At 40.0% G+C, this 11,214-nt stretch overlaps 1 protein-coding gene across 1 annotated transcript; it reads left to right on the plus strand.

Annotated features, from left to right (window-relative positions):
- The first annotated feature begins 8,857 nt into the window (after window positions 1-8,857).
- Window positions 8,858-10,579, plus strand: LOC111693558. Its single transcript, XM_023458374.1, has one exon. It carries the CDS (start codon window positions 8,858-8,860, stop codon window positions 10,577-10,579), a length of 1,722 nt encoding a protein of 573 aa, XP_023314142.1.
- The last annotated feature ends 635 nt before the right edge of the window (window positions 10,580-11,214 follow it).

Consider the following 11,214-nt stretch of genomic DNA (forward strand, 5'->3'; position numbering starts at 1 on the left):
TATGCAAATTTGCAATTTTTCTTTGGAAATTTTCATAGAGTGGTCTCGATTATTACTCAATGAAATACAGCGATGAATGTTGGCCGGACGGCCGCGCGCCCGCCCGCACGTCAGACACTGCGCGAACCGCCACTAGTCATCCCGAGCTAATCGCTTCGTGCTTTAGTAAATATGCCAATAGATGTCATGTTTCAACTCACAATCATATCGTCCCCAATTGCGCTTAATACCGTCCTTTTTTTGTGCAAAATATCTTCATTGTACTTTGCATATCAATACTACTCTGAATACGATTTATCGTTCATCGCTTGGAGAAATTTCTCATCGCCTACATACATCATGACTTCTATTAAATTTAGATGCTGTAATCCTTTGAATAATGCAAATCATAAGAAATCTTCAAAGAACTTAACGAGTTTTCCTACTTCATTTCGAGAGAGTTACCCGCAGGTTCTTGATGGCGCAAGAATTTGTTCATTACGCAAAAAGAAATTATATGAAAATCGCGCTTACCAAATTCACGCACAAACGGCAGGTATGGCAATTCTTCAGCAAATTAAAGAAAAATTTGCCGCATATGGTAATAAAGATGAGAGAATTCTTCTTCTCACTCTGTCCCCAAAATTTTGGAGTCGGGCTGAGATGGTTAGAGAATTTAATTGTACCGATTGGGAAGCAAGAACGGCAAAAAACTTAGTGTCCAAACACGGCATTTTAACTTATCCTCCTAAGAAAAAAGGTAAAACACTACCAATTGAGACAGAAAATTTAGTCAAAAACTTTCACAATGCCCGGAATGAAGGAATTTATTTCGGTTAAAAATAACGACGGCCAAAGAATTCATATACAGAAACGACTTCTTCTCGGTGACTTAAGTGACTTATATCGTAAATTCAAAACTGAACATGAAACGGTTCAGATAAGATTTACAAAATTTACTCTTCTTAGGCCAAGCCATTGCACAAAAATGTTAACCTGATGCTGGAAGCTACTGAATTATCTCAGCTGAAATTTACTGGAAATAAGCATCTGCGTTCAGATGATTATCGTGAATTCATAAAGGCTGTCGTATGTTCTAAGCCTTCTTCCAAAAGCAGCTGATTAATATTTTCACTGATAGTAATATTTACGAAATAACTTTTAATAACTGGTTACACACAGATAGATGTAACATTGCAAAACAAACATTAAATACTCATGAGTTTACAGATTTTTTATGTGAAAAACTAATTAAATTAAAAACTCATGATTATTTTTCGAAAAACCAATCACAGTACTGTGAACATCTCAAGGAAAATCTAAAGGATGGTGAATTTCTCGTGACTTGCGATTTTGCAGAAAACTACGCTTTTGTTATGCAAAATTCAGCTCAATCGTTTCACTGGAACAACAACCAGACTACCATTTTTACGGTTGTTGTTTACTACAGAGAAAGTAACGAGGAAAAACACAAAAGTATTGCAATCATTTTTGATAATCTAGCACATGGCACGGCGGCAGTGTACGTGTATCAAAAAATCATAATAAATTACTTAAAAAAAAAATTTGTGATCGAACGAACTTATTATTTTACTGATGGCGACGCTCAACTCTTTAAAAATAAAAATAATTTTCAAAATCTATTACACCACGAAAAAGATTTTGGAGTTCCAGCCGAGTAGCATTTTTCGGCCGAGGCTCATGGTAAAGGAGCTTGTGATGGAGTCGGAGCCAACATAAAAAATTGTAGGCATTGCGGGCAATGCCTAAGATTTAGGAAGTTCATATATTTTTGTGGGTATGTCCTAAAATCTTAGGCATTTCTGCCCCAAACCCCAAAAAAAAATAATTTCTGCAAAATTTCAGCTTATAAAACCCCGTGCCACAAGACGAGTGTTGATTTACATCAAATGAAATGGAAAAGTTTTTTCCTCGCGTACAAACAATAAAACAATTTTTTTATTATTAGTCTAATATATGGGGCAAAATTCCTGAACTGTCCTAGCGACCCGGCCGAGCGGCCATTTTAAGCAAAATCACTCAATTTCTAACTCGCCAGAAAAGCCACTAAACATCCTTAGAAAAAATATGTGACATAGGTTTTCGATGGGAAATTACCTCAGCTTTTCGATGGTGGGGTCCAATTTTCCGAAATTTTCCATTTTCCAGGAAAAAACTGAAAAATATATTTCAAAGTTGATTATCTTAAAAAACAACGTTTTTTCCCTTTTTTATGTTTCCAATCGAAAGAACATGTCTTTTTACGTCGAAAACACTATTTTTCAGCGTCTGCAACAACTGAAAATTTCGAGCTACAAGAGAGGTTATAGTCGGCGCTCGACCGCCCGGCCGCGGCCAGCACGCGCCGTAGCCGCTACGTTCGCGTTTTGTGCCAATAACAGTAACCAATTTATCTCAAAAAATTTAACAAAAATATGTTTTCGATGTAGTTTTTTCTCACCTTTCCAATGGTGCTATCCAATTTTCCGAAATTTTCCATTTTCATCGGAAAAATCGAGAATTCAAATGTTTTTATTACTGACGAAACAGATTCTTATGAGGGATCTTCTGACGGTCTTTTTCGTTTAACAGCTTTTTTCACGGAGTTACTTATTGGCTTTTCTATTTTTATTTTTGGAAAAGTAATGCTACTTGAAGATAGAGATGTATATTTCAAACTAAATGACTTATTATTTATAGGTATAAACGCGTGGTATTGCATTGTACCTGGAATAAGTTTACAACCCTCTAGCCTTGATTTTAACTGTAAGACCGTTTGTTCATAGCTGTCTTTACTGCTAAAAAGAAAATTCGTTTCTCTACAGTATTTTTTCGCCCAGTTATATAAACTTTCAGCTGAAAGAATGCGATTTTTTGAATTTGCCTGCAAACTTACCCTTTTTGCTCCCCGTTTCAAATTAGCTCCGATTCCATCGCAACCTCCTTTTCCATGAGAAGATGCAAAGAAATGCCACTCAGCCTTAATTTTTAAAATCATGCTCATGATGCAATAAATTTTGAAAATTCGTTTTATTCTTGAAGCGCTGAGCAGCTCCATCGGTAAGGTAATGTATTTTTTTCGGTTCAAAATGTTTATTCAAAAATTCAACTATTATTTTCTGATATTCATACACTGCAATTGTATCATGATTCAGATTATCAGAAATAATTACTAAATTTTTATGTTTTATCTCTTTTTTATCCCTATAATAAATTACAACCGTGAAAATTGTCGCTTGATTGTTGTTCCAGTGAAAAGCTTGGGTGGCATTTTGCACTACAAACGCATAGTTTTCGGCGAAATCACATTGGACTACAAATTCTCCCTTTTTTAAATTATCTTTGAGTTTATAAACGAATCGTGCTGGTTGTTTTGCAAAATAATCGTGACTTTTTAACTTCATCAATTTTTCACAAAAAAGATCTATAAACTCGGTAGTATTCATTTTTTGTAGAGATATAGTGTAAAGATCAACGTTTGTCCAATTTTCGAACGTTACTTCATGAATATTTTTATTTTCCAAAATCTTTCGAAATTTTATTTTAAAATCATTCGTATTCGGGCAATCTAAACAATTTCCTACGAAACAATTCTTACTCGGGCGTTTACATACAATCGCAGAAAGACAAGCTTTATAGTTTTCATATTTTTTTTTGACCAATTTCGAAACACTTTCAAACATCAGGTTAACATTTTCATGATGTGGACACTCACAAACGTTGTGTGTACCTTTTTCTCCAGCTAAAGAGCACTGAGCGGGACGAAGCTTAGTAAATTTATCAATGCCTATCTTTACTTCATCATTTTCAAGTATAAATTTTTCGTTCAATTCTTTCAAATCACCGAGTAACAAGCGTCTTTGAACGAGTTCTCGTTTACCATTGCTTTTTTTTACAGAGACATAGTCTTTGAGACCCGGCATCATGCGACTAATATCGTCTCGAAGATAGAACTGTTCAACAAGAACTTTAGTATCCTCTGAAAGCGATCTTCCTTTTTTTTATCAGAACATTCTAAGATTTTCCCATCGTTTATTAAATTTTTTGCATTCCTCGCTTCTCGTTCAGTGCACTTAAATTCTCTTATCATATCATTACGACTCCAAAATTTAGGAGATAAGGTGAGAAGCCGAATTCTCTCTTGCTTATCAGAAGTTTTAGAAAACATTCCTTCAATTTGGTCTAAAACTGCCACAGCTGCTTTGTGATATTCAATATCACAAGCTTGAACGTAATTTTGTTTGTCGTACAACATTCGTCTGCACCATCGGAAAGCTGAGGTAATTTCCCATCGATAACTTACGTCACATATTTTTTCTAAGGATGTTTAGTGGCTTTTCTGGCGAGTTAGAAATTGAGTGATTTTGCTTAAAAAGGCCGCTCGGCCGGGTCGCTAGGACAGTTCAGGAATTTTGCCCCATATATGGGTAAAAACGCGAGTAATGCCCCAGCGCCACGCAAACAGACTTTATTATTGAGCATCATATGAGTCAAGAATCAAGGAAAATTAGAGACAAACCATGTTCATTTTTGGTCTTTGGACTATTTGTTATAATTTAGGGATTTCGAGGGTATGAATATGATTTTGAATGACAAATTTGAATTACTCATCAAATTTCACGTAAACAATCATGTTTTAACAATTTTTCATATTTACTCTTGGGAAGCAGAATAAGATATGAAAAATGAAATTCCCAATTTGGATCTAAGAAGGGGGACAGTTGACGTGATATAGCCCATTTATATATAAAAATTAACTTTTCTCCTGGAAATAAGGCAAGTAGTCATAGCAAGATCATAGAAGTTGTATAATAATTAATTTGAATTATTTCAAGTAGGAAATAATCGTTCTTTAAAAACCTCACAAAAATAAAGTTTTTACATTAATATTTTATTGCTTAATATTATATAAACTTCTATCAACCATCAATCTTTTATAAGCTTTTGTAAAACGGTGAATTTTTGACTCATATAAAAGTGAGTAAAGTCTATTGAAGTTTTGAAAATTTTTAAATGTTTTGTTTTTGTTCAAAACTTAGAAAAATCATCGATTTCTGACTGAAATTATCAGTTTTTGTTTAAGTTAAAAAAAAGAAAATTTTTTGATAATCATGTTAGTGTTGCGTCGGATAAGCAATAAAATTGAAATATTTTCATAAAAATAAATGTGTTTATAAACTAACCTTTTTATTTAAACTTTCGAAAATTTTTAGAAGTTTATAAAAGTTATATATACTAACTCGATTATCGTCGAGAAAATAATAAAATTTAGTATGATAAGATACATTTTATACGAAGAAGATGAAAAATCTTTTCTGAAATCCATAAAATTATTCAATTAATAAATATGTACATTTAATATGAACATAACAAAATAAGCGTTAGAATTATACTGAGAAAATTCAATAAAAAAAAAATTATGTATCAAAATATAAATTGTGAGTATAGAATGGGAAGAAAATAGGGTGAGTAATTTTTCTACGTCCTACGTCCTATAAATTATTCTTATTTAAGTTCACAATGCATCACTTCAGCATTACAAAGTAAAGTGCATCTACAATTTCAAGTTCAATCAAATTGATCGCCATAATTTGAAGCTGTTTTAATGATGCAACTTTCAATTTACTATAAGTGGATTGTACTAAGCTGCATACATAGTGAGATTTTTTGTTTGGTGGACATAAATGAATCTCAAAAGGTATTGATGATTATTTATTCATATTGATCTGTTTTTTATCATTTTAGTACCGTTTAGAAAAAAAATTTTCATAGTACCTTTTCCAGACGGAAATAATAAATCTTGAGCATTATCAACGAGAGGCTTCTCGCTTTATTCGCAAGATTAGGGACAAACTTTTTTCACAATTTAAAAAAAATCTTTGTAAGAAAAAAGCTGACGAAACAGAACAGATTTAGCGCAATGGATTTTGGTATTATCAATAAACTCATAATAATCACAACTATTCTGAGAATCGAAATGTTATATTTTTAGCATAATAAATTATTATTAAAAATATTTTGAAAATTATTATGAAAAAACAGAGATATTACTTTGACTAAAAAGTTCTGTTTTTTTTTAATATTAATATCGACAAAATATGTTGCTAAACCTTAAATTTGAGATGAGAAAAAAAATTTTTAATTGATTAAATTTTCACGTGAGTAGGTTTAAAATTTTAAATTCAAAAAAATTTACATGTAAAGAATGCGACAAAAGTATTACAACCCCTGGGAACCTAAAACCTGACCTTAAATTTGACCCTTAACTTAACTCCAATCAACTACATCAGACCAAACATCGATTTTTTTACCCTGCAAACCCAATATATCATTGCAAATTTGAAAAAGCTAAAAATTTTTCTTCGAATACGTCTATTTTTCCAAGGTTACTTCAAGTGCACTACAGGAGAAAATAAATTCCTTATTTGAGCTGCATTTTGGGTTATATAAAAATAAGAAAGATTCAAGTGCCTAAATATGTCACTTTCGATTGAATAAAATTACCTTTAATAATATAAGTAACTATTTTGTAAATGATGTGATGATTCACTGATAGTTACTGAATAAAATTATCTTAGGCATGAGATAAATGACTACAAATTATTTTTCTTTAACTTAATGTTATTATATATCTTGGATATAATACTTGTGGATTTCGTGCAGGAATCCTTCAGGTAAGCGCTAAATTTCTATGTGTAATTCTAATTGAAGTAAACGTAAAATTTTTATGAGCAATCCTTCAGAAACTCGTGGACTCCTGCAGGTTTCCTTCAGGTAAACAATTAATTCCTGTGGTTAATTCTTGATAAAAGCACGGAATTATTATAGGTGAACATTAAGGAATAAGCAAAATTGAGAATTCTAGAAAGATCCGTCAGAAAAAAAGAAAATTATTTTTATAAATCCGATAGAAAACGTGGATTTCCTGTGGGAATAATCTAAAAAAAGAGCGAAACTACTGTGGAAATTCCGAAAGATATGAGCGAAATTTCCATCGATTTTCTGCAGGAACCCTTTAATGCTGAACTGGGACAAATTTATCTGTGGCTGTAGTCTTCGTGATTTTTCAAGAATCTTGCTTTTAATTATCAGTGCTTTTATTGCATTGATTAGTCGCTTATATAGGTCATAATCGAGCGCTTGCATAGCGCTCTCTCTCCAAGTCATGCCACCAAAATTTCCTACTTGTTCGGGGTCACTGGTTGCGCGCGCTGATTATCAAATTAGCAAGACAAGAAAAGTGTCTTGCACTTCGCGTTGATTGCTTGATCTATTGTAGTGTGTGTGACGTCACATCGCTGCGGATGCTACGTGGGGTCCAGCGTGCGCTCTCTCTCTCTCTCTCCCAGTTTCTCTCTCTCTCTCTCTCTCTCTCTCTTGGTAAGTGTGAACACGCACATCTTTTCGAGCTCCTGCCTTTGAACCTATTACTGCTGCTTTTTGTGCCCGCGGGCGCCTTTTTTTCTTCTTCAGATCTTTCTTGCACGCTTCTTTTGCAAGGTGTGACCGCAAGCTCTGAGCTTAGCCACTCTTGCACTCTCAAAAAAACAGGAATTATCTGCATGGATTACCACCTTCGGGGTTAGAAAAATAATTATCATCAACTGTCGACGTCGGCGAGACCTGCGCAGATCACCTGCAGAGCTAAAGAGGAGGACCTCTCTTCAAGAAATAAGGAATAGTGCCTTTGTTTACTTTCTCTCCGCATGGCTTCTTGAGTGCTGTGTTGTTGACATTTGACTTTGTGGTGAAAGTGACTATACAGTGTCCGAGTCGCGGCATAGTAACATTGTGTGGTTGATTTAAATTGAAGAGTTGAACGTCGCAACGGTTTGTGTGGTGCTTTGACCGTTGGCCAATGGTGTCGTGCGGACGTTGCAAAAGGATAAGAGATATTACCGGTGCTTTAGCAACTGCTTTCTGCCCCCAGTGTGGGAAATTATACCACCCCAGGTGTCTTGTACGTCTAATAGAAGACAAGCCACTTCTTTGCTGCTCCCGACTCGCCGGTGAGCCCCTTGACGAATCGTGTAGTGCTCGGACGGAGGCACGTCGTGCCGGTACCGCCTGTGCTGTTGTTGCTGGCAGGGCTGAGTCTCGCTCTCTTGCTCTGGACGCGCGTAGAGGTGTTGCTGACCCTCCAATATGGCAAGCGCCACTGAGCAGAAAGCCCAACACGACGCATTAATGCGCGTCATGACAACTAGATTTGACACAGTGGAAGCGCTCATCGCGACCACCAACAGGAAGATTGACGAGCACCAGTCTGTGCTGACCTTGGTGTCGTCCGAGATCAGCCACATCAAGACGATCGTTACAGCGGCCCGTCCCAGCACTGAGCTGCGCATACGGGGCGTGCTCGACGCGGCGGTCGAGCGCACACCTGAGGCTTTTCGAGAATTTTTTGGATCGGCGATAGACCGGCTTGGAACACCCAGGTACTCGATGACGTCCTCGAATTCAGAGTCTTCGGCGACGACCGGCGGCCCCGTGACGCTTCCGGCGATGCACATGCACCTACATTCTCCTTTGTAGCGACATTCAAGCAGCCGGCCTCGCGAGCCTTCGTTATGAGACGTAAGCACCACCACGGAAAACTCAAAGTCTCCGATATCATTTCGGGAGGATCAAGTGACGAGATTCGCTTCATTAAGCTGCTGCCTGGACCCGTGTTTGAGCTGTTTCAGGCTGCATGTGAGCGTGGTAGGGAACACAAATATGCATCGGTATGGACTGATGACGGGCGATTGTTCGCGCGAAAGGTGGCCAACGGAGAGCGCATCGAGATCGTCACCTGGGCCGACCTGGCCAATATTTCATGACTGCAGGCCAAGCTTCGGCACTTGCAGTCCAGCGTTCCCACTCTCAACTTCGTGTGATGCAGGTCAACGCATTCTCCCTGCGCAAGCAAATGGCGGTTGTCAAGGACAAGATGCTCGAGTTGCTGGTCGATGTGCTGTCTGTCTGCGAGACCTGGCTCACGCCGAATGTCAACTCGCGAGCGGTGGAGGTGCCTCGATACAAATTATTTCGTAACGACCGAGGCTTGCCCTCACCGAATCCCAACCAGGATTATGTGTTCGGTGGTGGTGTGGCTTGTTATGTGCATAGCGATCTACCAGCCAGGATCGTCTACAGCCCTAAGATTTCCTGCATCGATGAGAATGAGGTCCTGGCAATTGAACTGAAGTTCAGAGCTAAGAAATTATTGCTTACCTCCGTCTACCGCCATGGTACTACACATGGTAATTACTGCACTGAGCTATTTGACTACTACCAATCGATTTGTCAATCATTTGACCACTTTGTATTTGTTGGCGACTTCAATGCAAATATGCTCACGCAGAGTGATGAGGCCAGGAACTTGAGAGCGCTCACCAGTGAATGCTCATTGGAGCTGGTCCCGTCCGAGCCGACGCATCACACCGCTTTCACCGACACTTGGATTGACCTGGCGTTCGTGGACTCCCTTTCAAGAGTCCGGAATTATACAAAGTCCTCTGCACCGTTCATCCATGGGCATGACTATTTTTGTTTTGATTATTTTGTGGGCTCACCTGCCGTGGTGCTTGAGCCCCGCCTGTCGCGTAATTTCTCAAAATTCAATAAATTATTGTTCAATTGCCAATTAAGCACTCGCCTCTCGACTCTCTCAGTGTCTCTCTCCCACTGTGACAACCCGGATGTACTGCTTCACGAGTTCAATTCTTCTGTACTCGAATTGCTCGATGAGCATGCTCCCATTGGCCTGTCTCGGAAACGAAGAGCATCAGCCCCGTGGTTCACGCCTGCACTGCGTGCGAGGTGTAATGAGCGTGATAGAATGTACAGGGACGCAAGGCGGCGGGGCAGCCGAGACCTGCTTTATCGATATCGCTGTCTGCGAAAGGAGCTTAAGCGCGATATCGAGCTCGCCAGAGAGCACTACCTGCGCGATGCCTGTGCTCTCGAGTGCGAGTTTCGGCTCATCGAGGTGACAGAGGCGCGGGTACTCAAGGCTCTGCTGCACGTGGGACATGGCGCTCGTGGTAGCAGCTGCGATGGTGTGTCCTTGAGATACCTGGAGCATTCGTACACTATAATTGCGCCTTTCCTGTCGCGCATTTTTAATGCTTCTATTGCCGCCGGCAAGTATCCCACGCTTTGGAAGCGATCAACAATTGTTCCGCTCAGCAAAGTGCCCCGGCCGCTTTCGCCCGCGCAGACACGACCGATAGCCAACCTGCCCCACTTGGCCAGGGCTTGTGATAGGCTTATCACCGAGCAGATGGTCGCCTACCTGGAGGATAACCGGCTGTTGTCAACAAGGCAATCCGGATTCAGAAGGGGCTACAGCACCCAGACGGCACTGTTGAGGGTCGTCGAGGACGCCCGAAGAGCGGTCGAGGATGGGCATGTGACGATCATTGTGCTATTCGATTTCAAGTGCGCATTCGACACGCTTGATCACACTGTGCTTTTGAGGAGGCTTCGTGAGTTGGGCTTCACGGCTGATGCACTGCGCTTTGCACACTCCTACCTCAGCGACCGATCTCAAGCCGTGGCTGGTCTTGATGGCCCCGCCTCCGACTTCCTGCCTTTGACGTCTGGTGTACCATAAGGATCATCTCCAGCGCCGATTTTCTTTGCTGCCTTCATCGACTCAGTCATCGGTGCGTTGCGGCACTGTGGCTCGTCCTGCATGCTCTTCGCGGACGACCTGCAGATCTACCTGTCCGGCCCACCCGAGGACCTGGATCTCATTGCAGCCAGGATAAACAGCGACGTTCAGGCCGTTGCTGAGTGGGCGACACGCTGTGGCCTGTTGCTTAGCGTGCCAAAAACCCAGGCTATGATCATTGCCTCTGATCAGCGACGAATGCGCTTCCCGTACGGCCCACGTGTGCCGATTGTTTTGAGCGGTGAAGTTGTGCCATACCAGAGCAGGATCCGCAATTTGGGCCTCATGATTCAGCAGAATCTGTCTTGGGACAGCCAGATTGGTGCGGTGTCTTCTCGCGTCCACGGCGTCTTCTGGCCTCTGCGTTGGTGCTGCCGCAGTTCGATTACGCCTGCGCTGTTTTTCCGGTCCTGACAGATGAACTGGAAACTAAAATGCGCCGCCTGCTGAACACTGCCATTCGATTTGTGTTCGGCCTTCGTCGCGACGCCCGAATGCTGCCATATCAACGGACCCTAGGATGGCTCACCCCGTCCTCGAGACGAGGTTACTTCGTCGCCGTGCAGATGCATCGA

The sequence above is a fragment of the Trichogramma pretiosum genome, unplaced genomic scaffold (genome assembly GCF_000599845.2).
Source record: "Trichogramma pretiosum strain Unisexual culture from Peru unplaced genomic scaffold, Tpre_2.0 scaffold78, whole genome shotgun sequence".
Taxonomy (NCBI): domain Eukaryota; kingdom Metazoa; phylum Arthropoda; class Insecta; order Hymenoptera; family Trichogrammatidae; genus Trichogramma; species Trichogramma pretiosum.